The following is a 24,680-nucleotide window of genomic DNA, read 5'->3' as shown; positions in this document are numbered from 1 at the left end:
TGTTTCTACGAAGAGCTTTCTGACTACGAGTCAAAACCTTCCTGTGAAAGAGTTTGCCAGTGCGGGTGATACGGCGCGTCAGCGAGAGACCGTCACTTCAGTGATAGAGTGTGCAAAGAGCTGTTGGTTCGCTGAGCGTTTCCTTACACACACACATTACAGTTGGTTCGCTGGGCGCTCACACATACACATCACTGAGAGCTCACGCAGGCTTGCACTATCGAACTGCGTGGAGCCGCGGTCATCTCCCTGAGTGCTTCAGCACTAAAAGAGCAACTTCCTTTTCACAAAAGAGCAACACGGTTTGACCCTGCGTCTTTTTCAAGATGTCATTCAAGCCGTGTGTTTCTGGATGCGGTCGATTTCTGTCTCCGCTTGACGGACACGTTCGTTGTCTCTCGTGTCTGGGCGCACAGCACGCTGAGGCTGCGTTCGTGGATGAGACATGTTCCCATTGCGGGAATATGTCCATTGCAGTGTTGCGGTCCCGTCTCCAGTACCTCAGAAGAGGTGGAACGCCATCGTCCATCCCCCGATCTAGTGGTCCTCCAGCTGCAAAGCAGAGGGCTACTACTTTGGCTGATGACCTTGGTGGGGACCTGAGGGTGTCGGTCAGGGTAAACCCGACGGGTCTCACGGCTCCTCGGGCCCCTCCCCCCTCCACTGTACCGGTGGAGCTTCCGGAAGGGCGCGCTGACCTCCCACGCGGAGCGCCAGTCGTCTCTTTTGGGGCTCCGGCGGAGGACCAGATGTCGGTTGCTGCATCGGGGGATGAGCTAATGGGTTCCGAGGATGAAGACTCGGCTGCGTTGCCCCCTTCGGGTGTGACAGCGTTGCCCGAGTCTGACCCGGAACTTACGGCTATGCTTGCCCGGGCCGCCGCAAGTGTCGGGCTTGAGTGGAACCCTCCACCACGTCCCGAACCTTCGCGGCTGGATGATTGGTTTCTCGGGACGGGTCGCGCTGGTTCTCAGCGTCCCGCCCCGGTGCCTTTCTTCCCGGAAGTGCATCAGGAGCTCACGAAGTCCTGGGTAGCGCCGTATAGCGTACGCCAGCGATCGACTGACTCCTCCATCCTCACCACTCTCGATGGTGGTGCAGCTAAGGGTTACGAGAGGATCCCTCCAGTCGAGCGGTCGGTTGCGATGCACCTGTGTCCTAAGACCGCTGCGGACTGGAGGCAGGCCCCGCGTCTCCCCTCCCGGGCGTGTAAGTTCTCGTCCGGCTTGACGGGCAAGGCTTACACAGCCTGCGGAGAAGCTGCATCAGCTTTGCATGCCATGGCGCTCCTGCAGGTCCACCAGGCCAAAGCGCTCATGGAACTGCACGAGGGTGGTTCCGACCAGGCAGTTATGCAGGAACTGCGAGCCGCGACGGACCTCGCCCTCCGGGCGACGAAAGTCACGGCCCGCTCCCTGGGTCGGGCGATGTCCACCTTGGTGGTCCAGGAACGCCACCTGTGGCTGAACCTGACAGACATGCGGGACTCGGACAAGGTTCGGTTTCTAGACGCCCCTGTCTGTCAGGCCGGCCTCTTCGGCGACGCCATCGAGGACTTTGCCCAGCAGTTCTCGGTGGCCAAGAAGCAGACGGAGGCCATCAAAAACATCCTGCCCCGGCGGCCCGCTGCTGCCTCCACCCAGCCGCCCGGGGCAGCCCCCCAGTCTGCTCGTCGCCGAGGGCGTCCTCCAGCGTCCGCCTCCGCCCCTGCTAAGCCCAAGCAGCAGCCTCCACCCGCGAAGCAGGGCGCCGGACGCAAGGGGGCCGCCCAACCCGTCCAAGGGCCCGCCAAGCCTGCCGGCAAGCGCAAGGGGAAGCGGCCCTGAGACGGGCAGCCCAGGGAGAAGAGGAGCTGCTCTGAGGGAGATGATGTCCGCATCCCTCCCACCCCCCCGGAGGAGGACCGGGGGGACTTCACTGGTCACAACATCTCTGCCGCTGGCTCTCCGGAGTCCAGCGGTACCCACATTTTCACAAAAAGAGCAGTTTCCTCTCTCTCTGGGCCCCAAGAGGGTCAGGTTGGCAGTGTGCGACGCCCACGGGCCTTGTCACTCCTTTCCTACCCTCCCGTCGCCAGGGGGCAGCTGTGTGGGCCTCGAGGACGCCCCCGGGCCTTCTCACCCACACACTGCCTCTCTTGTGAGCACTCAGTCAACACTCCGGGCCGCCCACGGGCCTTCCGGGTCGGGGCTGAGTGCTTCACTTCCCTGCCTCCGGGCAGTGGACAGCAGAGTGGGCTCCGAGGACGCCCCCGGGCCTTCTCACCCACTCTCTGTCCAAACCAGGAGTGCTCAGGCAACACTACGGGCCGCCTCCGGGCCTCCCGAGTCGGGCCAGAGTACTCCGCTTCGCTGCCCCACCCCGGGCACGTCTGTGGTGCCGTTGGTCCCGCTTGTACGGTCTCTGGGGGCCTGGCTAGGTCTCCCCAGGCCGTCTCGCTGGCTCATCCGTACCATCAGACTCGGCTACGCGATTCAGTTCGCACGCCGGCCACCCAAGTACAAGGGCATCCTCTTCACCTCCGTGCGAAGCAGCGATGCTCAAGTCTTGCGGTCAGAGATCGAGGTCCTACTGGCGAAGGACGCGATCGAGCCGGTTCCTCCAGCCGATATGAAGACGGGGTTTTACAGCCCCTACTTCATTGTGCCCAAGAAAGGGGGTGGGTTACGGCCAATCCTGGACCTGCGAGTTCTGAATCGGGCCCTGCACAAGCTCCCGTTCAGGATGTTGACGCAGAAACGCATTTTCCAATGCATCCGTCCCCAGGATTGGTTTGCGGCGATCGACCTGAAGGACGCGTACTTCCATGTGTCTATTCTCCCTCGACACAGACCGTTCCTACGCTTTGCGTTCGAGGGGAAAGCATATCAGTACAAGGTCCTGCCCTTCGGGCTGTCCCTGTCGCCCCGCGTCTTTACGAAGGTCGCGGAGGCAGCCATTGTTCCACTCAGAGAACGCGGCGTTCGGATTCTCAACTACCTCGACGATTGGCTGATCCTAGCCCAGTCGAAGGACCAGTTGTGCGAACACAGGGACCTGGTGCTCAGTCACCTCAGCCAGTTGGGCCTTCGGGTCAACCGAGAGAAGAGCAAACTCTGTCCCACACAGAGGATCTCTTATCTCGGTATGGAGCTGGACTCGGTCAACCGGACGGCGCGCCTCACCGAGGAGCGAGTCCAGTCGGTGTTGAACTGCTTGAATATGTTCAAGAGCAGGACAGCGGTCCCACTGAAATTCTTTCAGAGGCTCCTGGGGCATATGGCATCTGCAGCCGCGGTCACGCCGCTCGGATTGCTTCATATGAGACCGCTTCAACGCTGGCTCAATGGCCGAGTCCCGAGGTGGGCGTGGCAGAGCGGTCAGTACCGGGTCCCAGTGACTCCTTACTGCCGCCAAACCTTCAGCCCGTGGTCCAGCACTTCGTTTCTCCGGGCCGGGGTGCCCCTAGAACAAGTGTCCAGGCATGCTGTGCTATTCACGGATGCCTCCACCACAGGCTGGGGGGCCACGTACAACGGGCATGCAGTTGCTGGTCTGTGGACGGGGCCGCAATTGCATTGGCATATCAATTGCCTCGAGTTACTGGCAGTACATCTGGCACTCCGCCGCCTCAAGGGGCCGCTGCGTGGCAAGCATGTACTGGTCCGTACGGACAGCACCACGGCCGTTGCGTACATCAACCGTCAGGGTGGTCTACGCTCCCGTCGTCTGCTCCAACTCGCCCGCCACCTCCTCCTGTGGAGTCAGAAGCAGCTGAGGTCGCTTCGGGCCATTCATGTCCCTGGTGTGCTGAACCAGACAGCCGACGAGCTCTCTCGTCAGCCGACACCTCCGGGAGAGTGGCGACTCCACCCCCAGGCGGTCCAGCTGATATGGGACCAGTTCGGAGCCGCACAGGTCGACCTGTTTGCCTCTCCGGACTCGACCCATTGCCAGTGGTACTATTCCCTGACCGGGGGTACCCTCGGCACAGATGCACTGGCGCACAGCTGGCCCCGGGACCTACGCAAGTATGCGTTTCCCCCAGTGAGCCTTCTTGCACAGACTCTGTGCAAGGTCAGGGAGGACGAGGAGCAGGTCTTGTTAGTTGCGCCGTATTGGCCCAACCGGACCTGGTTCCCAGAACTCACACTCCTCGCGACAGCCCCTCCTTGGCCGATTCCCCTGAGGAAGGACCTTCTTTCTCAGGGACGGGGCACGCTATGGCACCCGCGTCCAGACCTCTGGAATCTTCATGTCTGGTCCCTGGACGGGACGCGGAGGTTCTAGATGGACTACCACAAGCTGTCGTAGATACCATCGCTTCAGCTAGAGCCCCCTCTACGAGGCGCCTCTATGCTCTGAAGTGGAACCTGTTCGTTGAGTGGTGCGCTTCCCGCCGGGAAGACCCCCGAAGGTGTTCGATCAGTGTCGTGCTTTCCTTCCTGCAAGATGGGTTGGAGAGAAGGCTGTCTCCCTCCACCCTCAAGGTATATGCTGCAGCAATAGCAGCGTACCATGATGTAGTAGAAGGTAAGTCCGTGGGGAAGCACGACCTAATCGTCAGGTTCCTCAGAGGTGCGAGGAGACTAAATCCTCCTCGTCCATCCTCGATACCCTCTTGGGACTTAGCTCTAGTGCTCCGAGCACTTCAGAGCCCTCCCTTCGAGCCTTTGGCGTCTTGTGAGCTGAAAATCTTGTCAATGAAGACAGTGCTCCTGACGGCATTGGCCTCGATCAAGAGGGTAGGGGACCTGCATGCACTTTCGGTCAACGAATCGTGCCTAGAGTTCGGGCCAGGTAACTCTCACGTTGTCCTGAGACCCCGGCCCGGATATGTGCCCAAGGTTCCTACCACTCCCTTCCGGGATCAGGTGGTGAACCTGCAAGCGCTGCCTTCGGAGGAGGCAGACCCAGCCCTGGCTTTGCTGTGTCCGGTCCGCGCTCTTCGCGCTTACGTTGACCGGACCCAAAGCCTTCGGACCTCAGAGCAACTCTTCGTCTGTTACGGAGGCCAGCAGAAGGGAAAGGCTGTCTCCAAGCAGAGGTTAGCCCACTGGATAGTGGATGCTATAGTCTTGGCTTACCAGTCCCAAGACGTGCCTTGCCCGTTCGGTGTAAGAGCTCACTCCACTCGGAGTGTTGCTTCTTCCTGGGCGCTGGCTCAAGGCGCCTCGCTGACAGACATATGTAGAGCTGCGGGCTGGGCGACACCTAACACGTTTGCTAGATTCTATAGCTTACGTGTAGAGCCGGTATCTTCCCGCATCCTCGCCCCCAGTGGCCAGGAGCGCTAAGTGCCCGTTCTAAGTGTCGGCTTGCGAAACGCCACTCCCGCCCTCTGGGCCGGATACGTGCGTCTATTGTCTCCAGTTGTGTTCCCCGGGAAACCGGCTAACCCTGTCGAGCTCCTCCGTCACCCCTCCGGTGTCAGACGTTGCGGACCGTCTGACGCCAGGCCTGCACCCGTATGCTTGTGAAACGTGGCTGTAGGCTGGGTTCCATATGTAGCGGTTCCCTCACGGCAACCCCATATGTGTATTCTTCCACGGTATCAGCTACCCTTCGGGCTAGCCCCGTGTCTTTCCCTCGACAGAGCCCGCTCTGTCGTCTCTGGGCGTGTTCTTTCCCCCCTTCAATCAGGCTGGAACCACCCCAGAGACTGCCATATGTTGCACTACCCTGCCAGGTTAGTCCTTATGTGTATTCTGCCACCTCTCCTTCCCTGAAGGACGTGGCCCCGCAGCGTACCCTCTCTCTCAAGAACGAGGTAGGCACGCTTTCCCAGCGTTATCCAATAGTCATTCTGAGTGGGTCTTGCAGAAACAGCAGTGACTGTACTCCCTGCTTGGAGCCCTGACTTCCGTACCATACTAGACGGTGCAGTGCGCTCAAGCAGGACGCTGGAAGGGCCAGCATCCTGGCGTTTTCCATAGGGATCCCATTCGTCGGTTCAGTTCTGACGTACGTCGAACGTGACCGACTGAAAGGGAACGTCTCGGTTACGTATGTAACCCTCGTTCCCTGAAGGAGGGAACGGAGACGTACGTCCCGTCGCCAGATGCTGTGCTTCCGCTGGGAGTCCGGTCACCTTTCGGCTCCTCAGTAGGAAAAGCGCTGATCTACCATTCCACTTCCTATTTATACCCGCGCTGCGGGGCGGAGCGTGGAATGCGTGATCGCATGCCAAATTTCATTGGCTCGTTGTTAGATGCTCGAAGTAGGATTGGTCTCTAAAGTAAGATCCCATTCGTCGGTTCAGTTCTGACGTACGTCTCCGTTCCCTCCTTCAGGGAACGAGGGTTACATACGTAACCGAGACGTTTTAATTTTTGTTTTCATTATTTATTTCCACTGAAACAAACAAACAAACAAATACTCCTCTGAAACAGGTGAAAGGATAGTGGTTTTAATTTATACATTTTTTTAAATTTATTTTCCTGCTGAAGTGGATAAATAAATAAACAAATAAACAAACAAACAAACAAATAAATCTATATATTTCAAATTTTTTTGTTTATTGTTACATAAATAAATATATTTAAATAAACAAATAAACATCGCTCACAATAGATAAAAAACAATAAACAATAGATAAAAAATAGTGGTATTTATTTATTTGCTATTCTTCTTTAAATAATGGGGCTTCATACTGACCCCAAACCATGAAGAGGTACATTTAGATCTCAACTCAAATCCTAACACAGATAGAACAGGAAATAGGCCAAAGGGAACAGAGGGGTGTGAGGTAGCTGAGGGCAACACAAAATAATATATCAGCACAAGAGTGCATGAAGAAAAACAAGAGTGTTGCGCAAATGCCTGATGATGGAAGGAAGAAAGGCAGCATGATGATGTGGCATGGGAGAGAAAGTGACATGGTAAGGAGAGGCAGGGAAAGACAGTTAGTCACCTCAAAGCGCTGGGAGCTAACTTTCTTTCCTTTCTTCATCCATGTGATCCGAGGCTTGGGCTCACCCGCTGCTTGGCACACAAAGGATGCCACTCCTCCTGAAATCCCCGTCTGGTCCTCTGGAGATTTGATGAAATTTGGCAAGCCTTGAAAAGTGAGGTGAAAAGAAGAAGGGGAGAAAAAAAAGAGAGCAGCCATTAGTTTCTGGACCGTGGTCGCACAAAACTTAGCAAGGGATGCCTGTTCATAACTAGTTTTACAAAGCTAACACCTGCAGCTGAGAGAGATTTTCACCCAAAAGTCAACTAATACTTCTCAGAACGTCCCATTCCCTGTACGACAGATGCTTATTGACAAAATAAACATTGTAATGACAACTTATTTTAAAAAAATTCACAAAAAGGCTTTAACAGTCAATAAGGCATTCATAAGCAGCATGTTATGACGATGTGTAAATAGGTCAGCGATTCGAGAACTCTGCATTCTGATTAACTCTGAATGTGAATATTTTGACATGTCAATTTAACACGTTCATTAAGTAAAACTAATTATAAATCCAAAAACATGATTCAAAATTCACATTAGACGTGTTTCCACTGTTGGGCCAAAAAACACACTGCGACACACTGGCTGCATGGAGTGAGCTTGGCGTTTCTGTTGTGTGGTTTTTGCACACAAGCGTGCCTGACGGGCGCTTCTGCTGCTAGGTGACGTACACGGAAGGCCTATACTTCATGTTAAACATAAATATACAGCCTACTGATACTGCAAAGACATCGTCGGCAGTATTAACGGCTGTATTACAATTACAATAAGGCCTATATCTGCATGTATGTTAACCAAGAGACTTTCAAACATCAAAATGTAATTTATTATCAATATGTATTCGTGTCAAAATGACATATAAACATATTTTCCTATTCTCTTTTGCCTGGAAATGCTTCCAACACGCTTGCGTGATGCGCAAAAAATAGGCGTTGGTTCTATTTCTAGCATGCACTCAGCCCCGAGTCTCTAACCTGTTAACATGGGAGCCGAAATAAAACCGAACACGCCAAGCAGCCAGTGTGTAGCCAGCCCTAGTGTGCCAGGGCCAGTCGTGTTTCCACTGTCACTTGATCGGGCTTGAAGCAGGCCTCTTCTGTGCCAACATCCAGGGTTTTTAGACCCTGCGAATACCTTGGTCAAAAGCAGGCCAACTGGGGTCGAAACCACAAGAAGCCAGAGCTTTCCCTATCCAATCTGCCTCAAGAAATATCCACTGAAACCGACTCAAAACGATATAGTATACATGCCAGACCAGTATGTGGCACTGTAATTCTGCCACGGAGATACACTAAAAAGGAAGAAGAAGACTTGGAGCATACGCATGCTGTGCCTGGCTCATCGTCTCGCAAAATATACGGATTAGCTGTACACACGAAAATGAAAGGGTGTTGTTTTCAGATTTTTCCACATTTTGGGACCGGGTTTCAAAAAATAGCAGATTCAGACTCCCAAAACGCTGGATACGCCTGGATAAAATGGCGAAACAATACAAAATCTTTACGTATACAGCTAAACGCATCACCGTGTGTATGGGCCAGGGGCTTGAGGAGTGGTCATGAACAAAGGACGAGTCAGGATAAAGTCCTGATACACTCTTATAAAATATACATGAATTATATTTAATTGTCAGTATTTTTATACAATCACCAAAGAAGATAAAGCCACAATATGTAATTTTTCACCGCTAGATTTGGTTATTCAAAACTTGATGACACATTGATTTCATAGAGCTTTTACTATTGCGCAGACGACCACTTCCGCTTCTTTAGGTCACGTGTGTGTGGGGTAACACAGGGTTGTTTAATCATATTACATACATTTGAGTTGAAAGTTGTTATAATGCTACTCTGTGAGTTAGCTCCGTGGCTACTTTGAGACACTCGTTGCACACTGCAGTAAACTATGTAAGGGATAACCCACGGCTAGCCATGCATTAAAGGATTTTAATACACGGCGTAGAGGCGAAGAACCAAATTACCACATTTATTTAAATTCAATATTAAAAGAGAGAGACAGAGAAAGATCAGAGAGAGAGAGAGAGAGAGAGAGAGAGAGAGAGTGATGCGTTCGCGATCTCTTCTTTATGTCAGTCTGAAGATCCCCTCGTTGCTTAAGCATATCGAACATAACTTAATGATTATTTAATGGATTTATTAAAATTATTTATGAATGACAGGCAACACTGCAGTGGCAATCTTTATTTGAACGAATCATCATTATGTAGCCTAGTGTGAAATAAACCCTGCGTCAACCTATAAAGACACATTACATTTAATGCATTAAATTAAATAATAATATAGGTGCTCGAGTCTGTCAGTGTAGGTGTCACGACCATCATAGAATGTAAAAAACGCATGACACACGGCGACATGTTCCGCAACTCGGTGTCATGCAGGTGTCATGTCAGTGTCAGTGTTTGTCGCGATAATGTCAGTGACATGACAATGAAGACCGCATGTGCCACGGATGTGCCAATACGCGCATAGTTATAGATATGTATACGTATACATATCTGCGCATAGTGACATATGTGCCATTGGCTTCTGTGTGTCACGTCATGTTTCATGTCACTTAATGTTGCCATAGATATGTATCTGTGGTTGATACTGCCAGCTGCCACTGTCTGTCACTCTGTTTGCAAGCATAACTGTGTTACTATGGTTACCTGTGTTTATAGTGGCGGATTAATTTCGAACTGTAATCAAACTGACTGGAACTACCTGTGCATTAAATGGTTTTACTGCACACCTTCCAGCCAATTAGAATCAAGCATTAAAACAGACCATGGTATAAATAGATATTAGGCATGGTAAAACATGTTACTCGTGGTAAATCAAGAAAACGAGATGTGTATTGCGCTATATAACAATTATTAATTTTCTGTCGATGAATGTCTCCACACAGCTACTCTACTGTCTAATAAAATTTATTATATATTAAAGTGTGTTTGGTGTTTCCATGGTTTCTACAAAATAAAACCGACATCGAGGGAAACACGAGTATGATGTCATTGATAGGCGACGCACGGACACTCCATGTCCTGGTTAAAATAGCTTATATCTCTAGATTTAAACATTCTTGGAAATGTGGTATAAGTTAAGTACACAAGTCAACAAAATATATAACATTGTTCTAGCGGTTTTTGTATATTTTAATCCAAATATCTTACATATTGTTCCTTTACATGATAAACTGACAGAATTTATACATTTTTCTAAATCACACAAAATTAAAAGCGTTAAAATGGCAGTCGTAAAAAAACGCACAATAAACACAATGTGATTAAACAGCCAAAAAGAGCCTCAAGAATTTACAGACACTCACACGTGGACATGGAAAGAATGAAAACATTTGTACAACTCTGTATTCGAAAGGGAAAAAAACATGACAATGGTTTGGCGTTGACAAATAGTGGCCAAACAACATTGGGTTTGTTTTTTTAAAGAGGCCAGTCGGAGCACGCTGCAGCTCATGGCTTTCTGGGAGAGCAGCTCACACACCCTGCGTCTTTGTAATGCATTCAATGTACAATATAACAACAATGGGACAAGTTTCATCACTGCTCAAGCCAGGTAGGGCGGTGTGAAGATAAAAACCCATGTGTATCGCCCGAGTCATTTCAAACATGTAGTGGCAAGTTTTTGAAGACATTGACGCGAACAAGACCATTTGGCAGAATCGCAGCTAGTGCGCAACATTCCGCGGAAATAGTGGGTGATGCGGGTGATAGGTGAATCTCACGGTACAACCAGATATAATATCATGATACACAGATATTATCAAGAAAAACCACAAGCAAACTCTTTGTAGTTGCTCTCACAAGGGTGGGAAAAAATCTTCAAGGACAATCAGGCCAGTGTTTGACCTTATGAGATGTGTGCTGGTCTGAAAGGACAAATAAAAAAATTCAGTGTCTGTAAAGAGTAACAAGTCGTTTTTTGACTCATTTCCTAAAATATACAGTCATTACCCCCCGGAGCTGTATAGATTACTTTTATAATAGACGGATACACCTTTTGGGGCTTTTTGGACTGACATGTACTGCCATTATAAAGCTTGAAAGAGCCAGGACAACTCTGATTGTATTTGTCTGAAAGAAACAAGTCATATAGAGCTAGGATGGCTTGAGGGTGAACTATCCCTCTAGGGGGACAGTGATGAAAAACTTTGTGGAAAAAACAAAAAATACAAATACAAGCTATTCTTGAACGAGTTTAGACTGCAATATATAAATAAAAGTAATACAAAAAACTTCGACCAGGCATAGATTTTTCTTAGAAAAGTATTTTTTCCTAGACTTATTTCAGAAAAAATAAAAATAAAAGCACATTTGTTAAAACAACTGCATCAGCTAAGAAAAAACCACACCTTAAAAAAATGACTTTGTGAATATTAAACATACTAGATGTACACTTGTATTTACAGTTCCCCAAGTGTAATTGACTGACGACTTCAGATCAGAAACCCAGCCTTATTTAATCTAATAAAACATGGATTCCCATCTGTAGATACCTCACCTACATTAAATATAAAGCACGCAAACAAGACCCTGAAAACCAGCCCCATGATTTCTGATAATCTCGTTCATCAGGAGGGGGACGCAAAACCCATTATCACAGTGAACCATCTCCAGTGAACCACGGGACATGTTGGAATAGATCACAGTGTCCTAGCGGGCGGTCCACGGTGGGAATCTAATCCTCTGTTAGTCAAGGGAGAGATAAATTGCAGCGGTGTGGAGACTACATGTGGTAGTACACATGATTTTCTCGGAGGGAACAAGCCGAGGGAATACGGTGACACCGCAGTGGTGTCCTTCCTTCTTTATGCTTCAGGATCAGAAGGGCGGTGCTGAAGAAAACAAAATCAATACCTAGTTAACATAACATAGTGCCTATTGGTAGGGTGGCGAAGTACTGACTAGCAGACATCACTGCAGTGTGCCGGGCGGCTTGTGCTGCCCTTGCTCTAGGACATAACCCCCACCGGAGCTATATCAGAGCTGAAGACGCCCGCAACTGTGAGGCTGTTTGTGTGTATGCACCTGTATGTGTATCCATTGTAAAATCTAAGCCAATGTGTATCACACCAGCACCTCTATGACCCACAGGAGTATTGGCTGGCCTGACATTTAAATGACATTTACGTGCCGGTTCCTCAGGAGACCGTTTTGATTGGCACCACAGAGCAACGCATACCCTCATAAAAGCCTTTCTGGCAACTTTTATACCATTATACCCACACAAGGAAGCTTTGGGATCTTACGGCCTTCCTCAGTGCAGCCATGATGGTTAGCTACTGCTAGTTTAATGGGTAAAACCCGATAAGATTCTCCAGCATCCTTGCTGGGAGTTCCCAAAAACATGAATACTTGTGTGTGTGTGTGTGTTTGATTTAAAGCTTGAGATTAGTGTCAGTTTGACATTCAAGAGTCTTTTAACATCTGTCATGACATTTCTATTAGCGTGTGGGGGGAGGGGGTTCCCCTTTGTTTACGAGTGAGGATCAGTGGGCATTAACCCATCTGGGCACATGTTTCAAATTAAAGTACATATAAACTGCTGAGAGTTTTAAGCACATGAGATGCATGAATGAACCACAGATGTACACGGGACATCTGTCTAGACAGATCTAGACAGACAGATAATTCGTTTGATCCATTTATTTTAGTTCGTTTTTTTGTTTTGTTTTTACCGATATTCACACAATTTCAACTTTTGATCTTTAAAGGGGTACTTCAGCGCTGGGAGGATGAATCTGTATTTAAACTGGGCCATTAATGTAGTAAAAATGTGAAATTATTTTTGAATTTGGTGCTGTCTAGCCTGAGATAAGACAGAAAATGTATTTTTGTCTCCTAGGGATGAAAGACAACAATCTTTCATTTAAATATACTCCAGGGCTTCTACTGATACAATGCCATATGCTAATCGCTGAAGTAACCCTTTAAGAATAGCACTTAAACAACATATTTAGCACTAGCTTTTGTATATTTTCTTTGGATAATTATTTAACATTTACAGTATATATATATACATATATATATATATATATATATATATATATATATATATATATATACACACACATATACAATACACACACACACACACACACGCATAAAAATAATTAGTGTACTTCTATAATATAATATTTTATAATATGGGATCACTAAGGGATGTGTAATGGGTGCAACCACAGAGCATTAATCCCAGTACACATTTCTTTTCGAATAAAAAAAGCCGGCTAAAAAGCCTAGTCCAGTCCAAAACAGATTATTTACATTTAGGCATGTGCCGATATCAATTTTTCATGTTGCGATTAATTGATGAAGTTTTATCACGATATACGATATTATCACGATATTGAAATAAGTTGCAAAAAAAAGTGTTGCCATAGCATAAAAGCTTTAAGAACTATTTTTGTAAGAACAAAAATAACTGAATGTTTAAATACAATAATGCACCAAAAATATATACAGCTCTGGAAAAAAAAAAAGAGATCCCTCTTGAGAAATCAATGTTATGTGGTCTCTTGATTTTTTTCAGAGCTGTAAAAGTAAAATTTTCAAACAGATTAAAGTGCAAAAGAATTAGGCTATAAAGAACAACAGGTAGGCTACAAATTACAATAAGGTCTCATTATTTAATGCATTAACTAAGATTGAGCAATAGCTACATTTGGTACAGAAAGTATAATGTTTTTGGTAATGTTAGTTAAGAAATACTGATCATTGTTAGTTTTATCTTAGGTCCATTAAAAAAGTTATTTTGATTTTGATTTTAATGTTATTAAAAAGTAACTAAGAAATTAACATAGAATAATTAATTCTTTATAAGTATTTTTCATTGTCAGTTTGGTAATAATGAATTAACATGTTAACTAATGAAGTCATATGTCTCAAAGTTATACTGAACAATAACAAATAATTAGAACAGTTCTAATTATTAGGGTTGTAGTCCAGATTAAAACATAAAAATGTTTACATTTGAAAATAAATAGCCTATTAAGTCTTTAAGTATTAAGTATTTGGTGCTGTGATGAACAACATTGAGATTGCAAAAACGAATGGCTGACTGTTTTAAAAACTACACACGTTTTTTTTGTTTGTTTGCTGGTTTCCGGGGTAACCGGCTGCATTCTGCAGTTCATCAGCGCCCTCTGCTGTCACTGAGCGGCACTTCAGCAGCGCGGCTGGTTCAGTCATGTGCAAACGCAAGTTGGGCTTGTTTATATCTGAGCAGAATACAGCGGTGTTGAGCATTTATATGGTTGATGGGCAAAGTATTCTTGAGTGCATTCTAAAAAAATTATAAATTATTAATAAATTATTATTTACGATATTTTAAAGTGCCCACGATAACAATATCGTGCATATTCATTATCGTGATAAATCGCATTATCGAAAATCGGCACATGTCTATTTACATTTATTGAAATGTTTATGGTACTTTCTGATTGATGTGGTAATTAAGGGGACCTTTCCAGTGGCAGTTTTCACACCATGTAGTTCTAGGAACTAACCACCGGGATGGTTCCCCGAGACTTAAAGTTAACACCACAAGTAGGAACTGTGAAGTGACGTAAGCCATGGTTTTTGTTGTGACTTTTATTTGGCAGACCTTTATTTTGACAGCTCTCACATTCTAACTCTTCATTAGTTTACCATTTTTTTTGTTGTTTTTTTTTTATAGAAAAAAATTCTATAATGACAAGAAGGAACCCTTTGGCACTTAAAAAAGGTTCTATATAGAACGTTCTAGGGGTTCCAAATACATAGCACCGATATAACCTTTTACGGTTCTATAAAGAACCTTTTCTTTTAAGAGTGTAGTTCCTATTGTGTTGGGTTAGACCCGACTCTGACATAGGAGCTAATGTAGTTCACCCAAAACAGGAGTTCCTAGAACTGAAATCGTTCCTAGTTCCTACATACTAAAATTTGGGTACTTCCGCCAACAGGTCTAGGAACTATGAAAGGTTCCTCCGGTGTGAAAGCCCTATTATCTAAGGTGCTCTTGAAACATTTGTAGAGCTCTCAAAAGTCTCTAAGCTTACAGATTGATGTAGTGCAGTTGTGCCCTCAACATGTTTGTGAATTGACAGAGGAGAGGTTCAGGGCTCAGGGTTACTTGATGCTCAAAGAGACTCTGTTGAGAACACAGGTCATATAGGAGATGAGAGGGACCGGGCCCTGACCTCCCAGGTGGCTCTGCTGTCGTCCCAGTCCTTTTGTATTAACCAACTCAATAAATCCACAGGCGCCAGAACAGGTGGCCTTGGACACCTGTTGACATTTATTTCCTACAGACTAGTCATGCTTTAGACAGTGGCATGTGGCCCGTGGAAGGAGAGGGACCGACATTTCAGATCAAGATGAAAGAACTTTACTTTTACTTGCGAACACGTTTTTTCTTGCGTCATGAAGCTACGGCCATTTACAAAATGGGTAATTTGAGGCTTTCCCTGGAGAAGACTTGTGTTGCAAAATGCATCTGCATTTTGTAGGAATGTTTTAAGCATTTATACGGCTTTTAAGAAAAAAGGCTTTAGAGTGGAGATGACAAATGGACACCGGCAATTAGCAGCATTCCCGCTCCGCAGAAACACCCGATCCGGATTGAGTACAAGGATCAATACGCAAAGCAGGAGCCAACCATTCATTCTCATTAATAATAGATTAGCAAGTTATCATTTTCACTCGTGTGCTGAGCGGAAATGTGTCTGATGCTATCAGCTGTGGTTGTTTTAGTGAAACTTGTCCATTAACGGGGTTTTAGACCTTTTACAGGATTTTGCTTTCAATTAACTCTACATCAAGCCAGTCATTTTGCTCTATCGGCTCAATATCTCCGGTTTCCTTTATTAACATGCACAATTCCCTCGCTAAATCCAATGCATTGGCATCTGCGGCAAACTCTCACGTGACGGGTATGCTTTTAGGCAAAGTGACGATCTGCTGTGAAAATCTTAAACGCAACTTATCAACACTTTGCTTTTGCAGGACTTGAGAGAGAGAGCCAAATGCAGAATTCAATGGGCCAAAGAAGAGAGATAAACAAATCGGATAAGCAAGTCACAAAAAACAAAAAAACAATCCTCAGTGGGAATTCTTTCTCTAAGTGATTACAGTGTTAGGCTGCTGTTGAGTGTGCCACTTTCTAATGTTATTAAATTATTTAGGAGAATGTGCGGAACAGAAATTCTGGGCACAATTATGCATATCCCTCTGTGAGGACCATTAAAGTAATGGCTTTACTCCTACGACACTGCTGGAGAATCATCTTAAAGGGACAGTTCAGACTACACTAAACTAAACTTAAATAAAATACTGTCATCGTTTACTTACCCATGTCTTGTTCTTTTTTCCGTGGAAAAGAAATGGTGAAGGACACTACTCAAAATGTAATGAAACTGAATGAGGACTGAGATTGTTAAGCTTCAAAAAACATTGCAAAAGTACCCTAAAAGTAGCCCACACAGCCTTTTGAAGTTTTACAAAAGTTTTGTGCGAGAGGTTTAAGTTGTTATTCAATGAAAATCTTGAGAATTCATGAAACGGGTAGTGATGTTGTGAACAAATCATACTTTGTGAATAAGATGATCCAGTTGTGGATTAATTCATGAGTTGGAATGATATGATTATTGAGTCATGATCCGAGGAGGGGAAGAATTTCAATGAATAACGACTTACATTTTCAACACAGGCCCATTAGAAAAACTTGTGATGAAATTTCTGCCAAATCGTTTCGCAACACTTTCAACGTAAAAGGTCCAGTGAGTCATGCTCAAATTTCATTCAGTTTTATCTGAAGAGGATTAATGTGAATCCGGCAACGTTTTATTATGTTGGTTTGGTTGCTGTATGGATTGCAGCTGTTCAGAAATAAAATGTCTGGCGAGTTGCGCTAAAGGGTTAGTGAAAATAATGTTCCACCTACACTAAAACCTACAGACAGTGTTAAAGCAATGGTGAGATAAAAATGTGTTTTCTGAAGCAACCATGCCATTTTAGCTTGCTGGTACAAGTCTATGAGCTCACGGATTCATGCGCAATCACAAATGCAAGTTTCTACATCAGAAAAGCCCTGGATGCAAAATATATTAATTTATGTATTATGCACTATGGTAAAAGTGTTTTCATAACATATTATTGTCCAAGGAATGGCATGAAAAAAAAAAGTCTTTCCCTGTACTCAAAATTTGTGTCAAAAGGTGTTTTGCTGCCACTAGTGTGTATCTCAGCTGTCCAAATGAGTTTAGGTTGTACATTTTCATCACAAGTTATCAAATGATTTTTAGAAGACTAATACAGACTACATTTTGGATACTTTTATAATGCTTCTGTGTCTTTTTTATGGTTCAGTTCATAAAAATTGCACAGAAAAGAGTGGCCAGCACTTAATTCACAATATCTTCCTTTGTGTTCCACAGAAAAAAAAGAGAAAGTCAGAACTGACAGAAATGAAGATTAAGTAATGTTCCTACACAGCTTGGTTGGGGGGTACAAATGTAACCACTGAGTGAAAAAATCATTTACTAAAAGCATTAGCTCAATGTTCCCTCATGTGTCTTGACAAGTTGATGAAAAAAGAGCATCCTGTTAATAGAGGTAAGCTGTATCATATGACCAGGCGGTTTAGCGGAGGTTTAGCATTACTTTAAACCGGTGCACATCCTGTAGTCTTCAAAGCTGTGACTCATTATCTCTCTTTCCCGCTGTCGACATGATATTGGATCAAAGACGAGACGGGCAATCATGAGGGAATATCGTTACTACCTCATTATTCGGCCCTCATGATAGAACAATAGAGTTATTCTGCCTCACAGAGAAAACCTTCCTGTTTAGACAGAGACATCAATATTAAAACACGAACCGCCACTAGACACGAGTGCATTCCAGCTTGCTTCTCATAGAGCTATTGTTATGATGAGCAAAGCACGCCGAAAGCATGCACACAATAGGCCGGTGCCATCCAGGCCCCGCTACTGGCAGTGGGACAAGAGGAATGTTTGCATGGGAACACAGATAAGTGAGCATAACTGCTGGTTTGCATGAAGCACTAGGCTGAGAACTCCTCTAGACAGAAGGTACAGGAAGTTCTGGGTGACTCTGAATGCTTAGGGCAGCAAGGCACCATGAAAGATTAAGGAGCCATGAAATATCACCAGATTGGAATTATTTGGAAAGGTTAACCCAAAGTGATCGCCCGAGACCATTCTAGAGAGCCTCGGGAGTCTGCACACTGCAGGTACTGCTGTTACCGAAGGGTGTAATTATGACACAAACATAAACGTCATAAATCTGTCTGTTTTATTTGCTGTGACCTGCACGTAATCCGTGTTAACCCAGCGTTACCCTCAGAGGACTCATCTAGTAGATGGTGAGTTGCAGGAGATATATTCTAGCCTCAGCTACAGTGGAAGGGAGTAATGGGAATTTTGCCCGAGGTTTACTTCGATTTTTCGAAAAAGCTTTAAAAATCATGCTCTTTTCAACTGCTTAGCAAAAAGTTCTTGCATAGTTACTGCAGGTACAATAAAGGTACTAACTAACCAACTAACTAAATATATATGTTGCCACCTGTGCACTAAGTCCATTCATGAAATTTCCTCACTACTATATATATATTCCACATGCAGCTAATGTTAGTGGTATTATAACAAAGTGGAAGCAATTGGGAACAACAGCAACTCAGCCATGAAGTGGTAGGTCACGTAAAATCACAGAGCGGGGTCAGCACACAGTCTGTGCTGAGGCACAAAGTGCACAGAAGTCGCCAACTTTCTGCAGAGTCAATAGCTATAGACCTCCAAACTTTGTGTGGCTGAAGCTTTGAAGTAAAAAAAAAATTCGGACCAACTTATTAATTAACATATATATATATATATATATATATATATATATATATATATATATATATATATATATATATATATATATATATATATATATATATATATATATATATATATACTAATACTGTGTTTGACCCCCTTTCGTCTTCAGAACTGCCTTAATTCTACGTGGCATTGATTCAACAAGGTGCTGAAAGAATTCTTTAGAACTGTTGGCCCATATTGATAGGATAGCATCTTGAAGTTGATGGAGATTTGTGGGCATGAAGCTCCTGTTCCACCACATCCCAAAGATGCTCTGTTGGGTTGAGATCTGGTGACTGTGGGGGCCATTGTAACCCGAGGTGAAGATCAATATTTGTGTAGTCTGCCTGACACGTTATTTTCACAGATGATGCATCTCTCATGGACTACAGTAGCCTTTTTAAAATGGCATAAATGCATCAGTTATGTTCTCAATTTAATTTATAGAGCAATCCCTGCAAATTGAATTAAAATGATTTTTACATTTAAATTCCCTTTTTAATCTAATGCTTAAAATGTATCTTATACATGTATGTGTGTGTATATATATATATATATATATATATATATATATATATATATATATATATATATATATATATATACACACACACACACACACACACATATATATATATATATATATATATATATTTAAATATATATATACATACATATACACATACATGTATAAGATACATTTTAAGCATTAGATTAAAAAAGGGAATTTAAATGTAAAAATCATGTTAATTCAAATAAATAAATACTGTTAAAATAAAATGTCACTAATACTGGTCAATAACCAACATATCATGTATTTGTTTGCTTTTACCAAGAATATTCTATACTTAATTACCAAGTCTAACCAGCACTGTCCTATCATTTATATTAAACGAGTGTGCAAATGTACAGTTTTTGAAATACTTCATGCATAAAACGCTTTGGGAGAGCTGAGAGGAGGGAGGCAGGGCGCAGTTAAAGCGGTTAGTTAAAGGGCAGCAATCACCTTGGCACAGCCTGTGCCATTGACTGGCGGGTGGGCAGAAAAAAGCTTAAGTGCCCCTGAGGGTTGGACGGGAGACAGGGATGTAGGATTGGAGAGGAGATCATTGGCTAGATGCTGGATCAACGGGGACCCGTTATGTGTGACATCATCCAGTTTAAGCGCAAATAACCAACTTGGTACAAGCAAGCTTTTTGTGAGGAGAGAATGAGTATAATTATGCGTAACAAAACACCTATTTAACTGGAGTGAATGCAAAAACGAGTGAGTGGGAGGAGACAGGTGTGTGTCAATTTCGTCGTCGGAAAGTAGGGAGAGCGAGAATGGGCAGCTGGTTCAGATATTTCAGTATCGATATGTTTTGAAATATCAATATTTTTGAGAAAACTAATGCCAAGTTCACACTACCAGATTTTAACCCTGATTTTGACTCGCCAATAGGTTTTGCGAAATCGCAGACAAAAGCCTAGCCTGACAAGCCCGACCCACATCAAGATGTTTGGTCTGGGAACTCACCATTGACAGGGCTCAATCTGAGGGGCGGGATAAACGGTTGTCTTTCAAACTCCCTCTGCACGCGATTGGCTAGCGCTACAACCATAGATAGTTAATTGATTAAACTTTCGCCGTATCCGGTCGGCAAAACTCTGAACACATCTTCCCATCTTAAGAATGATTTCAGTGCCGTTCTTTGTTCTTTTCTCCCAAAAAAAAAGCTTAACTCCAAGTCTTCCAGAATCGCGGCCAAAGCCGATCCGAAAGAATCGCTATTTGCCGGCTTCTTTGTTTATAAGTAGCATGCGGAATCTCCGCATACTCTGCCGTCATTATATTAAGCCCCGCCCACCGACTCTATACACGATCTGGTTGACCAGATATATTTACAATTCTCTCAAACAGAAACAAAGCACAAAACTTTGCTTGATCAGCCGCAACAGTAGCACATTGCACAATTATTTATTTACCTCAAACTCTCTTTGCAGAACACTATCCTTCCTCCCTGTGTCTCCCCAACCATTTCCACTGTCATAATCTGTTCTCCTTTTCACTGCAAATCAGCAGAGAGACCATTTGGATCGCAAACTTTCTGCCGTTTATCATTTTTATAACAATTCCAGTCTTGCAAGTGAACACCGGTCTGACTCTCACGTTGTTTACTTGTCACATCCCATGTGTGTTTGGTCGTAAAACGTATTTTGTGCACAAAGAGAGAGTTGTCTGTGATTCTTCCTATTGAGAATGAGGAGATGTCGTCACAACACCGCGCCCCGCCCCCTTCCGCCATTTTGGGAGGATGGTCCACCAGGTATTTGGATTTAGACTGGAGAAGAGATATTCTGATGATTACCATATGATACCATATGATGTACATAACTTTCCAAACTCAATGGAACATGAAGTTTTAATCCACCCCAGCCGATCTGAGAAAGCTGGTAAACATACTCCATTATTTCACCACAGGGTGTCCTGCTCCGATCTCTGTATTGCTCTTACAGTGCTGCCCCTGGCAACCGATAGTGTCGGATCCCAAAATGGTGGACAGGCCCAAACACTGCCCAATTTGTCACGTGACAAAGCAAGCTACCATGACGTATGTCCTCATTCTCAATTGTAAAACCCAGCAGTGTGAAACCTCCTGTCGCCGATCCATCGTGCAGTGTGGACACAGCAGTGACTGAATACTGCCCCAGATAGTCACGCAGTGTTAAAATTGTGCAGGCTGAACTCGGGTTATAAGGTAATAAGGTTAAGTACATAATGATAAAAAATTTAATATTTGGTTGAACTATCCCCTTAACTTTTAAAATCTCTAATGTTTCCTCTAATGAATAGGCAGTAACAGCATCTAACCTGGAAACAGTCTGGCCAAGGTTTCCCAAAACGGTAACATACTCTTCAAGTTTACAAAGAAGCCTCCTACAACAATAAAAAAAAAAAAAGGTTCTCAAGGAGGATTAAAAAAAAAACATTCTACTCCAGGCACCATGAACTGAACATGTGTTGCATATTTCTGCAAGAATGTTAGAACAGAGCTGTTTAGAAGAGCAACTCACGAAAACCCAGAAGATCATCAACAAATAAAACGCCAGCCTGCCCAATCCTGGAGGCCTGAACAAGCCAAGTGTGTGGGTCACATTGTACAAGAACAAAGAACATTAGTCATTGACAATTATGGGGTCAGCACAAAGGGGAAGAGAAAAAAGGTTATGATGGGAGTCAGTGGAGGATGAGGAGAAGCCAGCTTTAATGCTGATGAGAAGCAGGGGACGTGAATTCCCCACAACAAAATGTCATAAGCTCTCAGACGCAAGTCTGTACTAATGTGATTAGCCTCTCATGTCTGTGATTACATAAAAACGCTTTATGGATATTAACAAGCCGAAATGCCCCCACAGCCCTCATTCTCAGATGCTGCACAGAGGCTTTTGGAGAAGACGCTTGACAATGCAGCAACTTCTTGACAATGTGCACTGTGCATGTTTTCTTACCACATAGTATAGATTTGATGTGACAGTGTGCCTATAGTATAGACTAACAGAAAAAAAGAAATCACGATTTTTTTCTTCTACTGGAAGGATATACAGACAAGTGAAGATAATACACTGATATTTTAAGTTTAATCTACAGACATTCAATTATGTACAATTTTGTGTAATTAACTAAATAATTAAACATTCAAAATTAAATTATTTATTTTTCAAGGCATCACAATATTATAAGCTGCAATATGAAAATGGATATTCATGTTATTAAATGGGTATTAAAAAGTTTTAAGTGTTACTAAATTCATTTTTTAAAACTAAAAATGATATGATACTTTTTGGACCACACTACATGACATTGTGATGCGCCGGCGATCATGTGATGCTGGTCTTGCAGGCTTTAATCTCATCTTGACGATGAGGTCATACTCACAGCAGCGATGTTTTAAGGTGTAAGTGGCATGGGAGGATGACACACTCATCCGTTTGATGGTTCAAATAGCTTTTATGGCTGTCCTTCAGTCAAGGACACTGGATGATCTTGTCATCAGATGACAGCGTGTTATCCTAGCCACAGCTGAGAGTTTTGGGGATCTGCCTCAGGCACTGTGATCGACCGTTGTAATTAAGCTATTAATCTCACATCATTAACCCCCACTGACCAGTCCTTTAATTCATCGCTGCGATATTGCCGTTCTGCCTCATGCAAACCTTCTGCCCTCTCTGTTTCTCTTTTTCACCATCTCTTCTCTGGTGTCCGTCATTGAAGGATCACAGCTGGGGACTAACAAAATTACCTTGCAAGTGCCACTCGATTGAGGATACGGTTACTTTTAATTAAAAAGAATCAATTTCTATTCCTGTCAATTTCACTCAGTGACCATATGGACACTTGAAAACACAATCCAATTTTCCGCCGACCAACCAGTCGGTCCTGCCTAGCCCGCCGGGAAAACAAAAGCTTGCTTAATTGATTTATAGAGGTGGTTTTCTACATAGTGCGTTGAGATATAATGTAAAGGGTCCTCATTTGCAAGCATTTCTCCTCTATTTGCAAACGTTTCTCCTCTTGTTTGTGTTGGCAGTTAAACACCAACAGGATTTTACTTTGTACCGAACATCAAGAATTAGCTTAAGTGGGAGAAAAATGAAAGCTTTCTCTTTAACTTTCAGACGGGATTTTTAAGGCACCTTCATTTATTGCTCAAAGAATTGAATTGTCTCTAACCGTCTCGCCATTAGATAGCTGGGAGTGATGGGACAGAAAAAGGATCAATATAAACTGCCTTGCAACATATAGAGACAAATAGCATCAGAAAAACCACAGCAACAGGAAAATGAAGAGAGAGAAAAATAGGTTGAGAAAAACAGCTTAATCAGATAAATGCAAAAAGACTGTGAAGAAACAATGGCTTATACTGGAAGATTTTAGCACCATCCCTTGCTTAATAAATGGCTTGTAGAATTAGAAATACACTACACAACACTAAAGCAGGCCTGATAAGTAGTGATGCTACTAACTGAACTGAATTTTCAGTAGCATGCATGAATGTAGCTGGACATTTTAAAACAGAGTAGTTTTTCGAATAACAACAACCTTAAAGCCATTTTTCCAACACAAAAAAAAAAATTCTCTGAAGCAATTCTTTTTTTGTAGTGGTAGGGACGGACGGAGGGAGGGAGAGAGGGAGGGACGGACGGACGGACGGGCGGAAAGATAGATAGATAGATAGATAGATAGATAGATAGATAGATAGATAGATAGATAGATAGATAGATAGATAGATAGATAGATAGATAGATAGATAGATAGATAGATAGATAGATAGATAGATAGATAGATAGATAGATAGATAGATAGATAGATAGATAGATAGTCACTTTGAATTTCTTATATTTTGACCATTTAAGAGCTCATCATTCAGTCAATAATTAGTTTACTTCTATCAGAGAAAAAAAAAACACTGAGAGAAAAAAACTTCTTAAAGGACAAAATAACCGAGAAGACTATTATGTAAACCCTAGACACCACGTCTGGAGGAAGCAGTCATGAAGAAGACTCCAATCAAGTAATTTGGGTGGCTTTAAGATCACACAAATGAGACATAAACACCTAAACAAGACTCGAGGAACAGCCCTTAGTCTCCTCGCAGGAGCTACTGTGCAGTCTGGGTTATCTTGTCTTCGAGCATTCACAATAAGAAAGTGCCTTCATTTTTCATCCGTCTGATTTAGGTAGGATCTGTTACCATGGTGATCAACGTTCGCGACGCCCCACCCTGTAGTTCTGGCTCCACTGCCCTATAATTCAGAGTGTTGCAAAGCCAGTTCTTTCATGTTTAGCAACTCAACCCTCTCTGATTACAGACAA

General features: G+C 44.0%; 1 protein-coding gene across 9 annotated transcripts in view; it reads right to left on the bottom strand.

The window, feature by feature from the left end:
- Nucleotides 1–24,680, bottom strand: part of ptprfb (protein tyrosine phosphatase receptor type Fb) — a 262,848-nt gene that overhangs the window by 130,457 nt on the left and 107,711 nt on the right. For all 9 annotated transcript variants that reach the window (XM_067454042.1, XM_067454046.1, XM_067454045.1 and 6 more), the window contains exon 3: nucleotides 6,893–7,038. In XM_067454042.1, coding sequence (XP_067310143.1) covers nucleotides 6,893–7,038 — 146 coding nt within the window. The remainder of the gene's footprint in view (nucleotides 1–6,892; nucleotides 7,039–24,680) is intronic.

The sequence above is a fragment of the Pseudorasbora parva genome, chromosome 9, assembly GCF_024679245.1.
Source record: "Pseudorasbora parva isolate DD20220531a chromosome 9, ASM2467924v1, whole genome shotgun sequence".
Taxonomy (NCBI): Eukaryota; Metazoa; Chordata; class Actinopteri; order Cypriniformes; family Gobionidae; genus Pseudorasbora; species Pseudorasbora parva.
Note: the sequence above shows the minus strand (reverse complement) of the source record. Positions and strands in the feature narration are given on the sequence as shown.